Source organism: Sciurus carolinensis, chromosome 8 (genome assembly GCF_902686445.1).
Source record: "Sciurus carolinensis chromosome 8, mSciCar1.2, whole genome shotgun sequence".
Taxonomy (NCBI): Eukaryota; Metazoa; Chordata; class Mammalia; order Rodentia; family Sciuridae; genus Sciurus; species Sciurus carolinensis.
This window is the reverse complement of record NC_062220.1, coordinates 137,758,042-137,780,996: the sequence shown is the minus strand read 5'-3', so window position 1 is coordinate 137,780,996 and position 22,955 is coordinate 137,758,042. Positions and strand designations below refer to the sequence as shown.

At 67.3% G+C, this 22,955-nt stretch overlaps 2 protein-coding genes across 3 annotated transcripts in view; both read right to left on the bottom strand.

The window, feature by feature from the left end:
- LOC124991529 (dynein axonemal heavy chain 10-like) overlaps nt 1-364 on the bottom strand; it is an 87,859-nt gene extending 87,495 nt beyond the window's left edge. The window contains 2 exon segments of the mRNA XM_047562194.1: nt 220-302; nt 349-364. Coding sequence (XP_047418150.1) covers nt 220-302; nt 349-364 — 99 coding nt within the window.
- Nucleotides 365-2,704: 2,340 nt separating this feature from the next.
- Rbm19 (RNA binding motif protein 19) overlaps nt 2,705-22,955 on the bottom strand; it is an 85,883-nt gene continuing 65,632 nt past the window's right edge. For both annotated transcript variants that reach the window (XM_047561387.1, XM_047561388.1), the window contains exons 22-24: nt 15,326-15,431; nt 6,307-6,428; nt 2,705-2,781 (exon numbers count right to left, since the gene is read on the bottom strand). In XM_047561387.1, coding sequence (XP_047417343.1) covers nt 2,733-2,781; nt 6,307-6,428; nt 15,326-15,431 — 277 coding nt within the window. In that variant the 3' untranslated portion in view covers nt 2,705-2,732. The remainder of the gene's footprint in view (nt 2,782-6,306; nt 6,429-15,325; nt 15,432-22,955) is intronic.

Below are 22,955 nucleotides of genomic sequence, written 5' to 3'. Positions count from 1 at the left end.
GGTGGACAGAGCCAGACACCACTGCATCTGCTCCCAAGGGTGGGCAACGGGGGTCACCAGGGCCACGGGCACTGCTGTGACTGGACCCAGGAGTGGGGGGCTCTGGCTCCCGAGTTCAGCCTGGCCTGGTGACCCTGCTCTGGACATCTGGGAAGCATGGGGTCTAGGACGCTGGGAGACCCTGTCAAGGGTGGGAGCAGGTTCTCCAGCCTGGATTACCCAGAGTGCATCCCGAGCCCGGGGGCTTCGGGCTCGCGTGCATCTGAACCAGCTGGAGAGCTGGGAGCTTCCCGGTGGGGACTCTGCAGAGGGGAAAGAGGTGACCAGGAGAGCCGGGGCAGCACCCACCACTCTGCTCGGACATCAGGATCTTTCAGGTCTCGGGCTCGGCCAGCATGGGTTAGTGTCAGCTATCCCCCCTGTGGCCAGGTAGGGAGGCGATGCAGTCAGACAGCCCAGGGGCAACCATAGGGAGGACTGAGGACTGCGGCAAACAGGAGGCTCACGCTCTCTATAGATGGGCAGCCCCTCCCCAGGCGGAGAGCCCCGAGGGAAAGCGGGACCAGGGCGGACAAACACGCTTTCCCAAGAGAGATCAGAACCTTGATTTTCAGGCCAAATCTTCCAATAACAAAATACTGGTCATCAATTCCAAGTCATTTTGCTTTCCTATTTTGTGGGCAAGACACAGACCTGTGGGTGTCCTCGGCAGGGACCAGCTGGCGGCCTCTGACCTGTCCTCTCCTCCACAAAGTCCAGCCAGCTTCCCGTGGTCGCCAGCCCTAGACCCTCTGTTCTGTGGCTCTGAGCCTCCTGGCCTGTCCCCCCCGCTCCTGCAGCCAACACCTCCTTCCACCGGTTTCCAGAACTCCTGTCCCCAGGCTCCCAAGCCCTCGTCCACTGCTGCCCGGGCCCCTGCCCCGCCCGCGCGGCCGGCGACCCTCCTGTCAGTTTAATTCCGTGATCGATGAGGAGGAGCAGGAGAGACGGCCGCGCAGCTGGCTTCCCGTTAGTCCTAGCAGGATCCCTGGCCTGGCGGGCGACGGCTGAGTGCAGTGTTTGCGGAAGGCAGAGAACACAAGTCAATAACAATTTAGCTGGATTGGGAGCGAGCACCTCGCCGCCACGGCCGGCGCTCCGGGGGACGGGGTGCCTGCGCAGGATGCTGCAGAAGCGCCCGGAAATATTTCCAAAACACCCCCAGCGAGGCTCAGGGCGCAGGGGCGGGAGGCTGAGCGACAGCTGCTCCAGCTGGCCTCTGGGCCCCGAGTCCCCAAGCCCCCTCCTGTCCCCACGGCCAGCCGCCGACCCCCTGCTCGGCCCACAGTTCCCCTTGTGCCCTCCCCGATCCTGCCTCCAGCAGCTGCAGCGGCCCACGGTCGAGGGGACGGGACCACCTCCCGCAGGGCCTCGGCCACGCCTTCCTGCGGGACCCTGCCCGGTGGCCTGGGACAGCCCCCTTTGCCCTCCCCACATGGGGCCTTCGGAAGGGCCGCAGCACCAAGTCCAGGCCTGAAAGTGGGGAGCTCACTTTCTCCAGGCGGCGGAGGAACGTGAGAGGGAGGTGAATTCTGACTTCCCGTACTTGCCGGAAGCCTCTGATTCTTTTTTTTTTTTTAGTTGTAGTTGGACACAAAACCTCTGTTCATTTTTTCACGTGGTGCTGAGGATCGAACCCGGTGCCTCACACGTGCCAGCAAGCGCTCCACCCCTGAGCCACAGCCCAGCCCCGGTTTCCTGAGTCTCGGAGCCGAGAGGGCCATGCTTCCGGCCCAGATCGAGCGGGCCTCTCTGCAAGGCCGGCGGACGCCAGGATGAAGGCTCTTGGTCCCTGGTCTTTTGGAATGTGCTGGAAGAGGGTGTGTGAGCCGCGGCAGGCTGTGGGGATCCTCCCTACGCTGACAACTTCCCAGTCACCCTCAGCCCCGACTTCTCCTAGGAGCTCCCAACTCGGCCATCCGCTTGAGACCAGGGGTGTCCAGCCAGGTGTCTGGATCCAGCTGGTCCAGAAACCCACCCACACGCCTTCCTTCCCAGCCTACTGGTGGCTCATCACATGGCCCCACCGTGCTGGGTGACTTGGAGCACGGACCTGGGCGCCAGGCTTGCTCTGTCCCTTGCCCTCTGGAAGCCAGCCCCGTGACACTACCTTTCCCAAACTGCGCAGTCCACCTCTTCTCTCAGCCCTGGCCTCGGCTCTGGTCCCTGTCCTTGATCACCAGAGAAAGGCGGGGACCGCCTACCCCGTTCCTGCCCCGCTATGCTGCCACCCCGAGAGGAGCGAGGAGAAGGTCTGAAAGAGGAAACCTGGTCTAGGACGCGCACCCTTCTTAACCTTCTGGGGGCTTCCCACTGCATGGTGAATAAAAGCCAGGCTCCTGCCAGGCTCCTGCCAGATGAGCCTGCAGCTGTGGAGGACCCTGCTGGTCCCCCCAGTGTGCTTCCGGCCCTTCTACCCTGGACCTGCTCCCTGGCTCCCGCGGCCTGCTCTGAGCATGGCTGTCTCAGGGCCTTTGCACCGAGCTTCCTCCTGCTTGGAATGCCTACCTCTGGCTGCCTGGTCGGTCCTTCAAATCAGAGACACGGTGACTCCCTGGGGAGCTTCCGTGAGCACCACGGGGAATAAGAGGGAAGGACGTCATCCTTTCTCGTTTCCTGCACAGGACGTTGTCAATCTGGTAATCATCTGTCTTTCCTGCTCCAGTGCCAGCTGTGTGGGACGGGCCTTCTCCTCAGCCAGAGCCGACTGTCCGTGCGGACCACCAGGTGATCAGCCCAGAGCTGCTGAGAGGGTGAGTCAGAAGCAAAGCCAGGGCCCCTCTCCAGGCACACTGAGCCGGGCCCCGAGCTGGGCAGGGGAGGGGCTGCAGTTGGGAGGCTAGAACTACAGGCGGAGGAGGCCGGTCATCTGGGGGAATCAGCCATCCGGGGCTTTTGGGCACACAGCCCAGCCAGCCCACAAGGCCAAGGGGCTGCCAGCTTCCAGTGAGGGCCAGGCAGCGAGGACTTCAGGCTTCGTGGGCCACAGGGGCTCCTGCCACAACCGCTCGGCTGCCCCTGCAGCGTGAGATGCAGGCCCATGGGTAGGACTACGTTCCAATAAAACTTTATTTAGAACACCAGACTGGGGGCCAAGCTCTGCAGTGGCTTCCCTGCTGGCCCGGGAGCCCAGATTTGACAGAGTAGGCCATTTGGGATTTAGGGTACGAGGAAACAGGGTCATCTGTTCCACTGGGTCCAGAGCTGTGTGCCCTCAGCAAGTCAGGAGAACTCTCTGGGCCTCAGTTGAAGCTCTGTAAAATGGGAATAGCACCTCTCTAGGGAGCTGGGGGCTAAAATGAAATCCAATGTCTACCTTTGAGAAGAAGCATGTAAGGCTGCTGGTCCCTCTGCACGCGGGAGGTCCCTGACACAGGCCCTCCCCGTTTCCTTACTGTCTTCCTGGCTGGGTCACACTGCGCTCGCCTGTGACCGCAGTGCGTTGAGAGGCTGAGGCAGGGCTGCATGTTCGAGGCCAGCCCGGGCCACTAGTGAGACCCCGTCTCCAGACAAAAGGGCCGGGGAAGCAGCCGAGCGTGGGTCGGAGCACCACGGTCCAATCCCAGTACAGAAACAGACAAGCGTCTCTTCAGATCGGCGGAGCTTCGAGGCGCGAGGAGGGAACACCTGGCTTCAACCAAAGGGCGTCAGTGCCAGCTGCGCGGCTAAGGGGCCCAGGCACACACGGGTGGGCTCGGTGGCCCTGTGCTGGCTCGGTGCTCGCCTGTCACCCTGTCCCACATAAGCAGCCCTGTGGCGCAGGAGCTGCGCCACATGCAGGGCCCACAGGGCACGGCCAGGGCCTTGTCCCTGGAGGGCAGACTGGACGTTTGAGGGAGAGGCGGCGGGTGTGACGAGGGAATCAAGAGAAGGGGCGTGGGAGGTCCCACCTCTGAGCAGACCTGCAGCCCAGCAGCATGGGTGACGCCTGGGCTCCGGAAGTGACAGGTACAGAGGCTGACCACAGCCGCCCGGCCCCGGCCGGAATACGCCACACGGGAAGCAGAGCCCCTGCGCCCCCGGGGCTGTGCACGCGGCGCAGAGATGTATTCCCTCCCCACCAGGTGTCCCTGGCAGGTACGCGGCCCCAGGCCTGAAAGCCTCTCAGTGTCGACCCGCTGGCCTGTGCCACGCTTGGGATAAAGGGACACCGCCAGTGGGGACGTCCCCTGTCCTCCTCCGCTCTGCTCACACCTGCCACACGCCAGGCCCAGAGCAGCACCTGACCAGCGCGCTGGTGCTGCAGATGACGACGCCGATGAGGGGCCGGGAGGGGGAGGCCTGGGGACGTCCGCCCGGCTGTCCCTTCCCTCAGCTCCTCTGTCCCGCCAAGGTCTCGGCCGACGCAGGGCAACTTCCGAGATGCCTCCCGAGACCTGCCCTGGCGGTTTTATTTCTCAGGTGCGTCCATGTCCCGCTGCAAGGGGCGCCGAGACTCCTGCCCACCCGCAGGGACGTGGCGGGCAGAGATCTGAGCACCTTCCTGGCAGTTCGGGCCCGAGGCCAGGGCCGGGAGGGGACTGGGCCCGGATCCCGCTGCCCTGGGGCCTGCCAGCTCCTGCCGGCGCTGGACAGTGTGACCTCAACACAAAGGCTCTGGGCACTTTTCACCACAGGGCAGGGCACAGCGAAGGAGGCCTGGCCGGGAGGGCAGAGGCCCGCAGCCGACCTGACAGGCCCCGCCCGCTGCCGCAGGGCCTCTGGGGCGAGGAGGAGCAGGGCAGGCGGGAGCTCCTGGGGCAGGGCGGTCTCCGGGCTGGCCACACAGCACACCCTGCCTGGTGGCCTGCACTGGGGGTCCCAGGGCTGAGGCCAGGGTCGGGGAGGGAACCAGGCACATGTCCTGCCTGTCGCCTCACCTCGAGCCCGGGCCTCAGTTCTCCCATCTGCAGGATGGGCCAGCCGCGCCACCTCATAGGCTCCTGGAGGGACGCGGAGGGCAGCAAGCACGGGGTGCTCACGAGGCAGCGCCCCGCCCGCCTGCTGCAGCCCAGCGGCCAGGAGGATGACCCCACAGGAGCGCTTCCGGGGGGAGGGGTGCAGCCTGTGCAGCTCAGGCTCGTCGACAGGGCTGTCCACAACCCCGGGCGGAAGTGCTGTGACGCCCGCCTCTGCCGCTCGGCGGGTGGTGCGGGGGAGTGGACGCCCTGCTCCGCCCGGGGAGTCCCTACGCAAACGGCTGCGACTGCGCCTTCGGGCCTGTCAACGCCTGGACGGGCGCGTTCTGCACGTCAGGATCTGGGGACCTACTGAGCCCTGAGCTGGAGACTGGCTGCAGCCTCGGCTTCTCTGGCTTCGCGTTCGCCCTGGCTCGGATGTTCCGCCCGAGGTGACGGCCTGGCAGGTGCCAGGGACCCGGAGGTGAACCCAACGCTGACAAAGAGCACGACCCTGCGCGAGCGTGGGTGCCGCGAGGACGATGAGCCAAGAAAGCGACCGCTGACAGGCGAGGAAGGGCAGGGGCAGGCGCAGGAGAGGGGGAGGCACCGCGTCAGAGGGAAGGAGTGGACCAGGCCGCGGGCCCCCGCCTGGACTCGGGAAGCAAAACGGAAGACCAGGATGGAGCCAGTGGGGCAGCAGGGGTCCCAGTCCTGCAGGCCGGGCAGGCGGCCACGCCCAGGCCCCGGGCTGCCTCTGGGTGCTGAGGACCTGGGTGCAGCCCCCACTGCTGCCGCGGGAGGCCCTGCTTCTCAGGCCCGGGCGCCTGCCTGGAAGCCACGCCTCAGGAGGGTCCCAGGTGCTGCCTGGCTGGAGGCCTGGCTTCCCGGCCAGGCGAGGAGACCCGCGGGCTCCAGGTTCTCTGCAGAGGAACGGGCAGGGCCTTGCAGCAAACACCTGGGCGGCCCGGGCCCTCGGCCGCCCCCCAGGAGGGGCCTGGACGATGGGGCAATGGCACCGGGGCCTTGGGCCCCAGGACAAGGTGGAGGACTGTGCAGAGACCTCGGCATCACGGGCGCCCCAGGAGGGACTGTCCTGGCCCGAGCTGGAGCCTGCTGTCCAGGCAGGCAGGAGAGGACGCGCTCCCCGCCAGATGACCCGTTGCCTAAGCAGCGGACAGAGTGGGGAAGGAGGCTGGCACCTTCCTTTTGTCACCTGCCCAGGAGCGCAGGCACCTGTGATGGTAGGGAGGCCGGCAGGTGGCCAGCGTCCCAGCACAGGGACAGGAGGGTGGCTGCCCAGCTCGGGCTGACGCTCCTGGGGACCCAGCCCCTCCTGCTTCCCGAGAAGCCCTGGACCCAGGAGGCCCAGCCCCCCGGCCGCGCCTACCGTGGAAGTGCTGGGCCGTCTTCCGCCGCAGGGCCTGCAGGGTCACCTCGGAGTCCGCCCACTTCCAGGACCAGCCTCCGGCCGTACAAGTGGGTGCTGTGGCACAGGGCGTTGAAGGCTCTCTGCACGGGGACGAGACAGAGCCGCGATGTGAGCGAAGGCACCCAGGCGCCCCGTCCTCCCGCCTGCGGCAGTGGCGCTGGGCTCAGCAGGGCCAGGCTGCAGGCCGCCGGCTATGATGGTTCCGTTTCCGCAGGGCTGCGCGTGCCCTGCAGTCAACAGGCCACTGCCAGGGGCCGCGCCTGCGGCCTGGCCGGGGTCCTTCCCCACGTCCCCTCCTTCTGCGCAGGGCTACCCCATTAGCAGGCTCCCGCCCCCCGCCTGTCAGCATGGGCGGCTCCTGAGGAAGCCCAGCTCCGTCTGGCCACCGTGCAGACGTTGTCACTTGGTGCCAGTCTCCCTTCGCCGGCCCTGGTGGCCCTGTCCCTCACACTGCCTCTTGAATCTGTCCCCTTCGGTTCCTTCTGACTCCTGTGGGTCCCTCCCTGGCTCTGCAGCTCGCACCTACAACAGGTCCACACGGCTGACCTGCGTCTCCCAAAGGAGAAACCCCGGGGCCACCCCAGTGCTCAAGGGACCGTCTAGGAAGAGGCAGCTGCAGAGTGAGGGACGCTGGAGTAGGAGGGCCCCTGGCCACCAGGACCTGCTGTTGGGGGTCTGCGTGGAGACAGGCTGAACGCGGTGTGGCTGGAGACCCGGTGACGAGACCACAGGCCAAGGCCGCCAGCATGCCAGCCTCGAGGCCCTGGAAGGAACCCGCCTGGGACGCTCCACTTGGGACCTGCAGCTTCTGGGACTGCCAGACAATACGCTGGTGGCCGCCGGGGAAGGGGCTGCGGGGGGATCTCAGCACGACAGGCTCAGGAGGGCACCTGGCGCCCACTCAAGAGAAGTGGGACCCAGAAAGATGGCGGGCGGGGAACCGCGCTCTGCGGACAAGTGGCCGACAGAAACGCGGCTCCGTGCTGCTCGAGGAGGGCCAGGTGCGGGAAGCTTTCTCTTTCCCTTTTTTAACTTTAATTTTAAAAACTCTTCTGGCAGCCAGCAGAGCCTCTGCCGTCTTTCCCAGGCGGACATAAAACTGCATCTGGACTCGGAGCCGAAATGGCCCATTCCAAACTCTAAAACACACGCGCGCTCAGCTGGCGACTGAGACAGCCCGATCGGGGGGCGGGGCTTCTGGGAAGCGAGAGAAGCTGGTGGGGAGGCTGGCGTGGCGGATGTTCCCTCCTGGTGCCAAGGTCCCTGAGGAGCTGCGTCCCAGGGAGCTGTGGGTGGGGGCGGCCTAGAGTAGCATCTGCCAGATTCTCAGCCTCAACTTGGAAGGAGGATACAAGGCCCTGGGAGGCCCAGCCTCTCTGCCTCCTGTGGTCACACTGTGCTTCTACCCTGGGAAGCCAGTTCCGGCTCCTCTGCTGCTCACCGTGCCTAGAGGCCTGTTGTGGGAGTCTCTAAAGATCCCCTCCTGGCCCTCCGGTCCCTCTGCTCGCTGCACTCCTCCCGCCCGTACGCTGGCCTTGCTTTGGAAGGGCTTTCCGCTCACAGGCGAGGTGGCGGGTAGCTGACAGCGGGCTCTCTGGCTGGGCACCCTCGTTTCAGATTCCCCTTCACTGTGTGATCTTGGGCAAGCTGCTTAACGTCTCTGAGCCTCAGCTTCTGCTGGGGGCCGCGTCGTCATTGTGCATCCGACTTCATTCCACGACAGGGAGCAGAAACAATGGCGGGTCCACAGGGCAGCTCTTTGCAGGAGCAGGTACGACAGTATGCGGGTCTCCAAAAACAGCAGCTACCCTTCTTCCAGTCCCGCCAGCTAACGGGAATTCCGGCTGCATTCCCGAGTGCCCGCTGCCTTGGGGCCGGAACCTGGTGGTCCCACACTGTCCCAGGCAGCACAAAGACCCTGGTCCAGGCTAAACTTGGCCTTGGGTAATCCAGTGTGATTGGGCTTCATCGAAAAAGCATAAGGAGAGCTCGGTAGAGTCCCAGCATCCGGGGGGGGGGGGGGGAGGGGGAGGAGGGGGAGGGAGGAGGAGGAGGGGAGGGGGAGGAGGGGGAGGAGAAGGAGGGAGGAGGAGGAGGAGGGGAGGAGGGGGAGGAGGGGAGGAGGGGGAGGGGGAGGAGGAAGGAGGGGGGAGGGAGGGGGAGGAGGAGGGGGGAGGGGGAGGGAGGAGGGATGGGGGAGGGGGAGGGGGAGGGGGAGGGGAGGAGGAGGGGGGAGGGGGAGGGGGAGGAGGAGGAGGAGGGGGCGGGGGAGGAGGAAGACCCGCCAGGGCCCCCAGGGACACCTGAGGTACACGAGGTTCCAGGCCAGGCAGGGCAGTGCAGGCCCTCTGCTGCCCTGGGCTGAGGTCTGCCAGCTGCTTCCTCCCACGCTGACCCCACTGAGATCATGGCCAAGTCCCCGCTTTCCTGGCCAGCTCCAGGGTGGCCAGTGACTCTGCTCGGCAGCCTCGGGCGCCTCTGGAGCGCCGTGTCCCGGACCGCGGGCCTCTCTAAACCCCGCTTCTGCTGCCTCCCCTCCCTGGGCGGGAGCCCTTGGTGCTGAGGACTCTGGCTCTCCTGGTGGCCAAGGACGGCAGGGACCTGGACCTGCTCAGAGGAGGAACTGCCTCCTCCCCTCGCTAGGAAGGAAGCCGAGTGGGCGAGGCCCGCGCAGGCCAGCTGCCCCTCCTTTCCTTTTCGGAGGCGCCATGCTGCCTCCCTGGCACGGGCCCTGGACGCCGGCCTCGTGCACACACTTGCTGGTGGCCAGGAGGCCTGCCCTTCTCGCAGGGCCTGTGGCCAGGTTCTCTCCAGCGGCCAGCACACCTGGCCTCCCTCCCTGCCAGTCTCTCCGGCAGGCCTGACCTCGACCCTGCAGGGAAGGTGCTGGCTCAGTCCACACGCAGCTCAGACCACGGCGTCTCCAGCCTGGGGGGCGGTGAGCGCGACCTGGCTGCGTGTCCTGAGGTCCCTTCCAGCCCTGCCCCTCAGCCCACAGAGACGCAAGGGCAGGCGGGAGCAGGTCTGCACTGGACAGCGAAAGCCCGTGGACCCTGATTGGACACACGCAGTCTTGGTACAGCACTGCACCCAACGTGCAGGACTCTGGAACTTCACGGGTGGGGACAGTGACCCAGGCTGCCAGGACCCAGCGGTCACACCCCAGCTGGCTCGCTGGGGAAGACTAAGGTCCAGAGTGGAACCCTGACAGTCGTTGGCAAAGAGGAGGCCACAGAGGAGCCACCCTGCCCTTGGGAGCCACTTCCTGCTGTTTCCTGGTGGCCACGCTGGTCACTCCTGGCCAGCCCCATGTAGGAGGTGACTCCTGGGCCCCTGGCCAGGGCTTCCTCGCACTCTGGTTTCCACGGAGGCCAAGTGGACGGGAGGCCCAGTGGGGGACAAGAGCTCTGGCCCCGACCTTTACCTCCAAGCGTCCCTTTAGCCTACGTGAGGTGACGGGTCCCCACTCGGTCCTGCACTCGTCTCTGTGTGAAGCACAGGTGCTTCTGACCTGGACCTGGACCCCGGCTCCACGGCACCCGAGCTCCTCTCAGGCAGCGCGTCTGCAGCCTGAGCTCTGCTCAGGAGCCGTGCGGCCCGCACCTGGCCCCAGGGCCTCCCCACTGCCCAGGCTTCTGGCAGCTGCCCAGGTCTGGCTTTGGCTCTCCTCTGACGTAGCCACGGACCACAGGTCTGGGGAGCCAGGGTCTCCCTGCCACCTTGTCCGAATTCCGGGAGGTCTGCTCAGGTGGCTGGGGATGACGGTGCAGGTAGACTGGCCAGGCCTGGCGGCCATCTTGAAGCACGGAAGGCCCTGGAAGGCGGCCAGCACCGTGCTGGGCCTGCCCTTTCCACAGCCTCTCTGGAGACAAACCTCCTTCTCCAGCAACAAGAGCTCACCGCACGGCCTTGAGGACGCGTGTCTCTGGGGCTGCAAAGGACTGCCTGGCTCCTGGCAGAGCCGGGACGGACTCCGGTCTGCTGCTGCCCAGGTGCCCTCCGGTCCCTCCCACTCCCTGGGGAACCGACCCGGCAGGCAGGGGCTGCACCTCCCACGGAACACGGGCCACGCCGCCCTGCCCTGCCCAGCTGTGCCCCCCACGCCTGGCGAGAGCTGCCGCTGAGCTGGCTAAGGTCGACCAGCAGGCCCGGGGACAGGGCACTGGGCCATAGCAACCGGGGAACAGGCGGTGGGGCCACTGAGGCACGCAGAGGCCAGTGCCGTCACCTCTGAAGTGGGCACGATCCATCGCCCCTTCTCCCGGCAGCCCTGTCCACGGCTCCTGGCCTGCACTGCGCTGCACAGCGGGGTCTGTGCGTGACGAGGGCGACTCTGGGCCCTTCTGAGAAAGGGCCCACGCGGCAGAGGCGCTTCCAAGACAAGCACCCGCGGCCGCTCCCAGCCCGCGCGCCTCGAGCACAGAGACGGACGCGTCCCCCTCCGGCCAGCGCGGCAGCCCTGCAGCGGGGCCAGAGGCGGGGCTGTGGCTGGGGCCAGTGGCACGCGGGGCGGCGGGCACGGAGCTGGCTCGGCTGCTCTCTGGCTCCCTGACCTGACAGGGAACTTCTGTCGTCACTTCCTCAACTGCAAATGGGGACGCCCTGGCCTCGCAGGTCACCAGAGGACCGAGTAAGACCAGGGCTGCTCCTCCAGCCCCGGGCCCGGCGCGTGGCGAGGCCAGGTTCCCGGAACCCGTGGCCCCTGGAAGTGAGTCGCCGGAGGCCGTGAGCACAGCAGGCTCTCCAGCGCAGCGGGGTCTGCCCGTCTCCTGGCGGCTCTCGCCGATGGCCTGGTGCATCTGGAGGGAGGACGCTCGCCCCGAGGGCTCGCTCTGGGGGTGGCTTGTCCTGTTCTAGGCTCTTGGTCCACACGTGTTGGCTGAGCCCGAGTCCCTGCCTCGAAGGGTCAGCCCAGGGTCCAGACGCATCTTCTCTGCCCTCCGGCTGTGGTGACGGACACTGGGCAAACCCGCACATGGAAGCAGAAGGCCCGAGTGCGCACGCGCCTCGCACGCTGTGGCAGAGCCGGTCGGGCCCGGTTCCTGATCTGCTCCCAGCTCATGTGCTGGAAGGCACAGAGCGAGGGGTGCCCAGCCCTGGCTGCCTCTGCTCCGCGGTGCCACGGGCAGTGCTTCCGGCATCTTCCACCTCATCCTCACGCCGGCCCCAGGGCAGCAGCGTCCCCTCCTGGGGGTGTCGGCTGGGTCCTGGAGTCAGGTTCCTCCTCCACATTCGCCCAACAGGGAAGAGGTGGCTCTGGGTCGCGGCTCTGGGTCGCAGCCACACCAACCCCACGCGGCTCTGCCAGAGGAGCAGGGGTGGGGACCGTGCGCCCGCCGCGCCCCTCGCTCTGCTGCACCCCCACAGGCTGGCCGGGCCCTCTGCCCTTGCATGCGATCAAGCAGGCGCGTGCTGAGCACCAGGACGGCCGGACCGGACGGCTCCCCATGCGCCACGTGGCTCTGAGCCGGGCACCGCGAGGAGGAAGTCTGTGCGGCTGAGCGGCTCTGCCTGGCCCAACCCTGCCCGCTGCAGGCCCGGCAGTGGACCCTGCGGTGACCAGTGGCCTGGAGAGGCCCCTTCGGTGTCCCCTGGACGGGGGTGGCTGGGGGCTCGCGTCCCCGTGGCTCCCTGTGCCCACCCCGGCTCGGTGGGGCGGCGAGGAAGGTGCCGGGAGCCGCGAGCTGCAGCGACCGGGAGCCGCGCGGTCCTCCGCAGCACAGCGCTGCTGCCGCCCGCCGCCCACCCCCGAGTGTTTATTTAAGCCAACACATTGCTCCGCTAATTGGATAACATTCCATGTGAAAATAGACCTTTTAAAACAACAGCAGCGGCGGCAAATAAAAACAGCTGCCACCGCACAAGTACAAAGGCGCGGCCGGGAAGGAGAATTAAAGGCGCCTTGCGTGGGAAAAACCCATATTCTGGTTCCTGGGCAGAGCCCGCCCTCCCCGGCCCTCCTCTCCTCCTCCAGGACCCGCCAGGTCTGTGCAAGAGGGAGCGGGGCGGCCACTCAGCCAGTGGGGACAGATGCACCTGGCTGGGCTCCTGGCCGGGCCTCAGGCTTGGCAAGGGGAGGCAGGGAGGCCGTGCCTCTGCCGAGGAGGAAGACCACTGCTCCTCTGGGGCCGGGAAGGCTGTTGCCAGAGACGCTCCACGGGACAGTCTCCAGCCTCCTCCAGGAGCCCCCGAGGCGTCAGGGCCAGGCGGGAGCAGAGGGTGTGCTGGGAGGAGGGCAGCAAGAGGGCACTGGGCTAGGGGACCCAGCGGACAGGGCATAGGGGCCAGGCTGTCCCAGCCGAGCAGCACTGGCTGTGCGGCCCTGACCAGGACGAGGCCTCCTGCCTGCTGCCCTGGAGTCCCGCCAGAGTCAGAGTGTGACGCCTGCGCAGGGCGCTGTCCTGCGAGTGGGATTCTGAAGTCTGACGGGTCCGCCAATCAGAGTGCTGTCCTCAGAGAACGCGGGGCATTAGAGGCCGACACGGCTGCGGACAGATGTGCCCAGCACAGGCCCAGGATCCTGGGGAGGCCCTGCATTCAGCTGTGTGGGTCCTTGGCGCGCCATGCCCTGTCCCCTTCGCTCCTCAGCCTCCATCCTCTTTGCTCCTCAGCCTCCATCCTCTGATTCTCAGCCTCCATCCCCTTCGCTCCTCAGCCTCTGTTCCCTTCACCCCTCAACCTCCGTCCCCTTCACTCCTCAGCCTCCGTCTCCTGCTTCCCTGCAGGACGTGGGGAAGGTTCTTTGAGGACGCCGCTGGTCACACCTGGAGGACTAGATAACAGCAGCGCAGTGGGAGGGACCCACGTTCACTGTGGCGACGTCAGGAGCTCATGAAACGCCCCAGGCTGGGGACGCCCGCTCGTCCACCAGCTTCCTGCGAGCAGGACGCCTGTGACGGCCGAGGCTGGACCCGCGCCCGGGGCAGGAATCGGGGAGAGGAGCGCCTCTGCAGGTGCCCCGGGTGCCGGGGACCGTGTCCTGTGCCGAGGTGGCGCTCGCGGTGCTGCTGCTGTCCTCGCTGCCTGGTCACTCTGAGCTCGGCCCCTGCAGCCTCCGCAGGGCCCCAGTGCCAGGTGGGACCTGGTCTCTGGAGAGGGGACAGAGGACTCAGGGTCCCGCGTTCAGGGGCACTGGAGGGGCACGTGCTCGGGGCCACCTCGGGCTTCGCCCGGGGCAGCTGCTCCGGGAGCGCTGACCGCAGGTGCCCGCCCAGCCCGCGTGCTCAATGGCCGCAGCTCCCGCTGGCCGGCCCCGTTCCCTGCTCTCAGTCCCCTCCTCCTGCCTGAGGGAGGAGCCGCCACAGGCCTGCGGGGCCAGGGTCAGCTGCCTGGCCGAGGGCGGTGGGCGCCACTCCTGAGGCAGGGGTGAGCCCTCCTGTCCTCAGCTCTCCCGGGAGGCAGGGGAGGGACGGCGGGGAGGAGCTGCCCCTCCACACGGGCCCCGAGGGCTGCCGGGGCTTGGGGACACTGTGGCCTGGCCTAGGTGCCCAGCGTGGCCCCTGCGCACGGCCTCTCTTCTGATGACGTGGCGCGGGGCTCGCAGTGTCCAGGCTGGACACATAAACCTGGTCTGACCCTCCAGACCCAAGTGCTGTGACCCGGGGTGGCCCCACTCTGGGGTGGCAGGAGGGCGCCTTGCCGCGGGCCCCTCCCCGCCGCGTCCTCCTCCGGCCGTTCCTGGGACACCACTGTACCCCGGCTCAGGGACCACCAGGAAACCATCCACCACCCACAGGGGAGCTGGGCTCCCGGGGCAGGGGACGCAGCGCGGGACGCCAGCTCCCGCAGGCTGGTGACGTGGTCCCTGTGCCAGCAGCTGGTGCTGGCGTGGCCTTTGCGAGAGGCGCGTCCCAGGACGGGGCCTGTGCTGCCCCAGCGCCCCGCAGGGAGCCGCCCGCCCTGCCCAGCCGCCCCTCGGCCCTCTCTGCCCAGGAGCCGGGAGGTGTGCACACGGGGGGCCCGGGCACCGTGGCAGCGAGGAGGGCACAGCCGAGCCGCGTGCAGCACTCGCCACGTGCTGGGGTGGCCAGCGTGCCACCTACTGTGCCCAGGCAGGGTGGGCGCTGCCACCGCGAACCCACCTCTGCTGCCTCCCTTGCTGCCCACGGTGGGGCCGTCCCTTAGGCATCCAGACGAGCGTGGCTGTGCATCCACGGCACAGGGACGAGGCGGGCCCCCAGGGCCCGGGGGGTTGTGCTGTGCCCTGGGCTGTACCCTGGGCTCCAAGCAGCTGAGCCTCACTGGACCCTCGGGAGGCCAGGGGCATCTTCAAGAAGCACCTGCCCTCTGAAGGACTCCTGGGGAGCAGGGCGGGGCCACCAGGAAGGGAAACGCCCCCCGCGGTCAGAGCTCGCGGGGGGCCGCCCACGGGATGCCCGGCAGTCACCTGCTCGCTGGAGCTTGGGCCCCGAGTGCAGTGACCAAGGACAGAGCAGGACGCCCGCTGGTGGTACCACGGCAAGGCCACCCTGCTGTGCCCGGCTCAAGCAGAGGCCTCAGCTCAGAGCTTCAGGGCCGGGTCTGGCTCAGCGGCGTGAGGCACTGGGCTCCGTCCCCAGCACCCAAATCCAAGCAGCCCGGCAAGCACGTTCCCGCTGCAGGAGCCTGGCGGGAGGGCGCGCACGCAGGGCCACCTGGGCTGCCTCGCACCACCAGCACCAGCCAGGCCCGCCAGGCACAAAGGCGACGGGAGACGAGTCCCGCGGGCCGCTCTCCTCAGAGCTTTACTGCACAGCGCTCCCCATGCTGCTGCCCAGGTCCTCCTGGACCACAGGCTTCTCTCTCTGGTGCGCAGAGGCCGGGAACCGGCACCGTCCCGCCCGCAGACACACCCAGCGGCCTTCCTCCGAGGCTGCTAGGAGTCAGCAGGTCAGGGAAGAGGAGGAGAGCCCAGGGGTGGCGCCCCTGTGCTGAGGAGGCCGCCAGCCTCTCCTGCAGAGTCTAAAGGAGAGGCTGGGCGGGGAGGGTCCCATCTTACCTTGGCGTCCTGCTTCGTGAGGAAGTCCACGAAGCCGAAGCCCCTGTGCGTGCCCGTCCCGGCCATCTTCTTTGGCAAGCGCACCGTCTTCAGCTCCCCGAAGGTGCTGGGAACAAAAGGCAAACGGGGCCTGAGCACCGAGGCCCGCGGAGGAGGCGGGGGCGGCAGGAGGTCCCCCGCCAGCGCCTCCGGGTTTGGAGACAGGTGCTGCTGGCCCACGTGACACAGTGGCTCGGGCCCACAGGCAGCGCGCTCTGGGGTGCACCCTCTTCTCCCTGACCCCGGGCAGCAGGGAACGGTCAGGGGGATGCTGACGGGACTCCTCGGTTCCACTCCAAGACGTGGCCGGCTCCGGCGCACCTGTCCTCCCCTTCCCGACAGGGAGACCGTGGGCTGGGGGAGCCCAGACTTGGGCATGTGTGGCCGGGCCGGGGAGGCCCCAGGTTCTGGGCCGGGATCCAGCCTGCCTCCACGACCAGCTGGGAACCCCATGCCGAGCAGGCAGGACCTGGGAGGTGCCCACGGGCTTGGGCTGGACGGACACGTCCACACCCCGCGTCCCTCCCTGAGCCACAGCCAGCAGAGCCCCGAGGACACCGCGCCCTCCGCAGGGATCACACAGGCGAGCACGGCCGGCACCGTCGCCGACTCCCCAGGAGCCGGAGCTCTGGGAGCAGCCAGGCCGAAAGGACCAGGCTTCCTCGGGCCTCCCTGGCCTCGTCAGCTCGCTACTCGCCCCAGCCCCTTCCTCAGGTCCATTTATCAAATAAATACGCACAAATTGCTGCCGATAAATATTTAATGCGCCCGGCATCTGAAGAGAGGTGTCGCTTGATTTGAAAATCTACACACACGCACGGCCGCCCGGGCGCCCACCTGCCCCCGACGCGCTAGGATGCTTCAGGGCCAAAGACCGACTGGGAAAAAGCGCGGCGCAGGCCGTGAGCTCTCGGGAAACGACATAAGCTAGATCCGAGGCGTTAACCTGCGGCCCTGCCAGCATGACCAGGCATCTGCCAGTCCAATTTCTGGAGGCAGGACAGTGTGCTAACGCAGCATTATGAACCCTCAAAATGAATCCGCACGTCTCCCGGAGCTCCTGGCGCCTCTGCCCTCCTGGCACCGCCTCTGCGCAGATGACTAGGAGCGGCGGCACTGGCGGCGGGCGGTCTCCTGGGACGGGAGGAGCCAGAGCGAGCCCGTCAGTCTTCCCGCTGTGAGGAGGCTCCTGGCCCATCTGGAGGGGGCCAGGGTTGGGGACAGAGGCCAGGCAGGTGGACAAGGTGGTGAGGTTGGAGAGCAGAGGAGGCCAGCCCACAAAACCTGCTTTATTCTGCCACCTAAAGGCCAGCACACCCCATGACAGACACGCCGCCTCTCGCCACTCACCCACGTCTCTGCGCCTCTGCCGGGGGCTTGGTGGACAAGCTCCCTGGTAGGCACGGAGGGCGACGAGATTCTGTGGCTCCGACTCCTTCAGACAGGCTGGGGCCCCAGGGGCGATGTGTGTGGAGGCTACAAGGCCCAGCATCTGCCGGTGGGGATGGAGGGCCCTGGCCTCCACTAGCCCGGAGCAGCCTTTCCTGACCTCCCCAAGGCTTGGCTGGAAGCCACCTGCAATGTCAGGGCTCCCTGTGGCCCTGGACACGGTGGGGTGGGTGTGCATCCACTTCCCTGCCCTCCCCGGGGCCGAAGTCAGCTCTGCATGGCGGGCACCACAGCAATCTTGTCACCCTGCATCTACAGCAAGCAGCACGGTGCCCCAGCTCTGAGGGGACGTCTGGAGAGCTCCCACAAACAGGCGATGGTAGCCCCAGTGGACACTGCCCCTGCGGACCGATGCCTGCCCTCCCAGGCGGGGGACGTGGGGTCCACGCAGACATGTCCGTCAACAGCCTGTCCCCAGGGTACAGACAGGGATCAGCTCAGGGCAGCAGAGCTGGAGCGAGCGAGGACCCAGGCCTGGACACTCTGCCTGCCCTTCAGCACAGCCACTTGCAGAAGCGGGTCTCTTTTTATTGGAGGCAGGAGGCCCTGTAAGCAGGGACTGGAAAGCCCCGTGTGGCCCCCATGGACGCAGAGCTGGCTTCAGCCCCGGGGAGGGCGGGGGATAGTCCCCTAGTTCCAGGGAGCACAGGGCAGGAGGGGATGCCTGAGCCTTCTGTCCAGTCGTGTGGAGTCCAACGGTGCCCGCAGAGCCCACAGCCTTGGCCCTGTGTGGCCTTGACCTCTGCCCGGTTTCCTAGCCCTGGTTCCTGAGGAGCCAGCCCGTGTGTGCACAAGTGAGGGGGAGCGGAGGAGAGGGGAGAGGGGCCTGTCGAGGCCACTTCCTCCTCTGCAGCACCGTGGAGCTGGACGCTTCCTGCATGGTAAGCAGCCCAGGGTCCGGGGAAAGGCGAGGAGATAACGCAGCGGGGGAGGAGCCGGAGCAGAGGCCGGCAGGGCTGGGCGTCTGTGGCCAGTGGGGGGGACGCTGTGGAGCCCAGCAGGGGCTGTGACAGGAGGCGGCTCGGGTGCAGCAGAGGACTCGGCAGGGATGGGGAGCGGGTGCGGTGGGGCTGGAGGGCGCTGGATGTGGCTTCAGCGCCCAGCGTCCTGAGGCTTCAGCACGCGCCACTCTGCCTCCGAGCAGGGCCTGCCGGGCTGGGTCTGAGACGCACCACCTTCAGGGTGACAGCAACTGGGCAGGAGAGCGGCGCCAGTTCCTGGCTTACAGTCCAGAAAACCAGGGCCAGAGAGATGGCTGACGGCCAGGTCCACGGCCTGGGACGGAGGCCGGGAGCACTCCTGTCCCGTCCCGTCCCCTCCCGTCCCGTCCTGTCCCGTCCCGTCCCGGGGAGAGTGTGCGGGATCACGTCAGGCCAACGCTCTTGATGGCAGAGAGGTGGGGACAGAACCAAGAGGAGGGGAGGAGAGGCTGGGGAGAAACCACGAAGCTCCGCGAGGTGGGCGAGATCAAAACACGCCATCCCGCCATCCCGAGGTCGCTCACGCCAGGTCGGAGACGCCCGGGACCTTCTGCAGGAACCGGCCTCCCAGGGCGAGGCCGGGACAGGCGGGGCAGAGGCCGGGGGCGGGGCTGGCGGGGCTGGCGGGGCAGGGGCCTCCTCCCCAGCGGTTCCCCACTGTGTGGATAATGGAAACCACAAAATAGCAATTACTGTATCCAAGCTGTGAATGAGGAGGCCGCCAGGCCCTGGGACAGGCTCCCCGCCCCGCGCTCACACCTCGCTCTTCCAATTACGCCATTCACCTGGGTGCGCCAATTACCCGCCCATCCCCTCTGCACGCGGGCACGTGATGGGGTCGCGTGATTGGTGGCGGTTCCTGGGTTTGTGACAACTGGAGTTTGTTGTCACGTTTCTAATTTCTTGTGGGGCGGGAGGGGCGAGGGGAGTTGGCGGGCGGGGCCGGGCCGCATCAAGCCTGGTGCGCAAAGCCAGGTTGCACCAGGCCCTGGCCGGCTCCCTCCGCAAGCTGCACCCCTGACCGCCCTGCAGCCCTGGCCTGGGCACCACTGAAAAGGGCCGCGTCACCCTGTGTCTCTCCCTCCCGGGGGCAGAGGTGGGCTGGGGAGGAAGCAGAGGAGGGAGAGAGCCCTGCAGAGCTGCCGAGCCGTCTTCCCACTGCTCTGGGCAGTTCTAAGGCTCAGTGGGCAGGCGCCAGGCGGGCACCAAGCCGGCCCCTGCTCCCAGGGCAGGAGTCGGGGTCTCTCTCTGGGTCTACTGGGAGAACCAGAGGCCAGCTAGTGCGGAGGCCCCTGGGGAGGGTCTCTGGGTGCTCAGGGCCCTGCTGAGGAAGTCTGCTGCCAGCCGGGGCACAGAGCAGGATGGGGTGGCCGCGTCAGGCCGGCCGCAGGCTTCCAACGTTCCCTCTAGAGGTGAGAAAAATGGCCACACCTCTTGGCATTAAAAGCCCTTCAAATAGGCCACCACCACCAACCTCCGGGCACATCAGAGGCACGCGCGACCACGCCAACTGCACGCTCCTGAGCCCAGCGCGTGTCCAGCGCCTGTGGTCACGCGCTCCCAGGACCCTCAGGAGGCTCGCCATCATTCCTACCTTCGAGGTGAACACGACGGCAGAAAGAAGCCCCAGTCACCCGGGGAGCTGCTACCGGCCTCGGGGCAGACTCGCCCGAGGACACGGGCAGCAACGAGCAGAGCCAGGCCGGAAGAGAGTGGCTGGGCCCAGGCCCGGGCTCCGAGTCCACAGAGACTGCCCACCTGTCCTCAGCCAAAGCCCGAGTGTGCCAGGCGCCAGGGGCATGTCAAGGGAGGGTCAGTCCCTAGGCTGGTCCCCAGGGACTCTGGGTGCCCCGCTCCGTCGCACACACAGGAGACCTGGTGCCACCAATCTCAGCCCAGGTCGAGGGCAGAGGGCTGCTGACCTGTGCTGGCCACCGCGTCCTTGTCCTCAGGCTGCACTGCTGACTCTGGGTGGGTGGAAAGCTCCCTGGTGACGGGCGTGGCAGCTTGCTGCAGTGGCCTTGCGCCCTGACCCGGCTCCGCGTCCCCCTTTCCCTAGATCCCCACGTGGCTGAGGTCCAGGCTGGGGCAGGCTGGGAGGCGGGCCACGGGGACACCTAGACAAACCCGCCCTCCACCCAGCAGGGGCTCCTGCCGCCCGCTCCCACCGAGGCTCCAGGGCTGCTTCTGCAGGGCCTGGACACCTGGTGTCGCACCCGCGCTTGCGGCTCTGGTGGCTCTGGCACCCTTGGGTAACCTCTGAACTTCTCACTCGGGATGAGGCGGATGACCCCTGCCCTTTCGCTCCGCCGTCCCCCTCTCCCCGTGGCGAGGACCCCAGCTTCCTCCTCCTGGAAGCTCTGCAGGGCAGGGGGCGTGTGCCCACCTCGGGCCTCGGCACCTGCTCTGCCCGATGGCGCCTTGCCACCCAGTCCTCAGCCGGCGCTGCCTCCCCGGCCCCCACTGCCCCGCCCCTGCCCGCCAGCCTCTCCGTCGGGTACGATCGCTGCCTAGCGGCGCCTTTCACCACCGCTTTCCCTCGCGTCAGGAGAGGCCCCTGGAAGACGGGCCCCCACGCTGCTGCGGCCACAGGCCCTGGGCTGCCGGCTTCAGACGCGCACCTTCGCTTCACCACGGGGCGAGGCCTGGGGTCCCCGTCTGCTGCGCATCCCTCATCCGGCCACGTGCTGGGGTGCGGCGGGGTCACACTGGGGGCAGGTCATCCAGACACTGTGCCCAGGAGGACACTCCTACCTACGTGACCCACAAGCTGCTACGAGGAGCGTCACCAGGACCTCGCGGGTCCTTCCGGAGACCCGTACCTACTCCCTCCACTGTGGTGAAGAAGTCAGCAGAACAGGGGCCACTCGGGCTTCGCCAAGGGCCCAGCGTCTGGATCGCGACGCCGAGAACGTGCCCGTCCTGGCAGAGGGACGTGCCCCTGCGGCAGCCCTGGCCGGGGCACAGACTGGGGCCCCTCCCTGGTCCTGCCGCGCTCCCTGGAAGACGCCTGAGGCTCGACTCCCCCACCTGCTCCTGCCAGCCAGGGCCTGGGCAGGGTCACCTGATCCCATCAGCAGCAACGCTCCCTCTCGCTCGCCTCTCGGAGGCTGAAAGATGGCCTGGTTTCTGGGAAAGAGCGTGCGGCGTGGAGGAGAGTGTTCGGCTCCCTCGGCAGCCCCTCCCGGGCCCCTGCCAGGCAGGCGTGACCCTCTCCTTCTCCAGATGAGGACTCCCAGGGCGAGCAGCTGAATGGCGCCTCTGAATCAGAGCCGGGCCGTGTTCCAGACAGACTGAGAGCTCTGGCGGAGGGGACCTGGCCCTGGAAGGCACAGTCGCCTGGCCTGGTCTGTCCAGAGCCAGCTGGTGACCCTGGGGCAAGGATGTTCCCAATCGAGAGAAAGAGGGCTGGGCGCAGCGGCGCACGCCGTAATCCCAGCGACTCGCAGGCGGAGGCTGGCGGGTCGAGAGTTCGAGACTAGCCTCAGCAACTTAGCGAGGCCCTAAGCAAGCTGGAGAGAGAGACCCGACCTTAACATAAAAAGGGCTGGCGATGTAGCTCAGCTCCCTGGTAGACCCTGGCTCACCCCCCAGTCCCGAGGACGAGAGCGCACGCAGGTGTGGGAGGACGAGGCTGTGCAGGAGCAGTGGGCTGCTGGCCCTGCCCAAGGCGGAGGCCCCAAGGCCGCAGGGAAGATGGATGTGAGCCAAGAGGGACGGGGCAGGGGCGTGGGGGACAAGCCAGCGGCAGGAACAGATGCCCCGCCCAGCCCGGCACTTCTGCATCGGCAGCTCTGGGGTCGCGGCAAGGCCCCAGCTGAGTGCCAGCCTCCAGGACAAGGCCACTGCTCCACCAGGATGGGCAGGGGACACCGGCCCAGCCGACCAGCCCCTCTCCTTGAGAAGCAGCGCAGCCCAGCTTCCTTGACAAGATCGCAGAATGCCACCAGGCGCCACGCATTTTAAACAGTGTCACCAAACACGAGGGTGCTGCGTGCCACCTCCGTGCCTGAGCTCCGTTCTGATGTGGCCTTAAGAGACCCTAAGGGCTGGTCCACTCCAGCAGGACTTCCCTCACCTCCCTGTGCCCGCTACTGCCTTGGGGCGGACGGCAGGCCCTTGTGACCTCGGCTCTGGTGTCTGCACGTGCCAGCGCCCGCACACTGGGCTTGTCCTCACACACGGGCTTCTCAGGGGCTCTAAGCTCCCTGAGGACACGGGACCCTGCCACCGAGACTTTCTGCATGGTGCTCACCCGGGGGCAGACGCCCTCCTGGCTGGGCCCGCGCTGCACGGCCCCTTCCCACAGGGGCTGTGATGCGGTGTGGTCTGGGGACCGTGGATCCTGCGCGCGCCTGGCGGCTACCCCAGGGCAAGCGCCATGCTGGCAAAGAACAGTGGAGGGGACCCGCGGGGACCTGCGGGGGGCGCTGAGAGCCAGCGGCCTCCACGTCCCCTGCGGGGCTCCGAGCGTCTCCACTGTGCAGAGGGACGCTTTTGTAAAGGTCACGTGCACACGCTGCGGCTTCACCAGCCCCGTAAACTTCACTATTTAGAAATCAGAAGATTAAAGGACGAGAGGAAAACAGGACAGAAATGGCATTCTGACGCTCCTCCCCTCGCGGCTCGGCCGAGGCCCTTCTCGGAGCTGCCCTCTGCCATCGAGGGGGCCTGTCGGCCAGGCGTCAGGCTGGCGCGTCCAAGCAGGCTCTCCTGCCGTCCCTAGCCATCGGGTGGCCGGGCCGTGGGCCCATCTTGTGCACAGAAAAGCCAGGCGTAGGCTGCCTCACAGATCTGCCGAAAGGTGCAGGCCGGCAGCCCCGACGCGAGCCAGGCCTGGCGCGCCCCAAAGCCCGTGTGGGGTACAGCCCAGCACCAGCGGGGGGTCCAAGAGGCGTCCAAGGCCGAGCACTGGGCACGGAAGCGGAGCGCAGCCCTCGGGTGAAGAACACCACAGAAAGTGGGCTTTACAAAGATGACGCGTCTGAACCAGTGCCCTCCAACCCGCCCTGCGGGATGCTGACCACTACCCTGGGCCCAGCGGCTGGTGCTGTCCGCTCGGCGTGCATCCCGCTGCAGACCTGTCAGGGCTTTGGCCCTGAGCAGCGTGGAGGTCCACCTGGGGAGCGAGCGGATGCGGGCTCCTCAAACTCCCCTGGCCG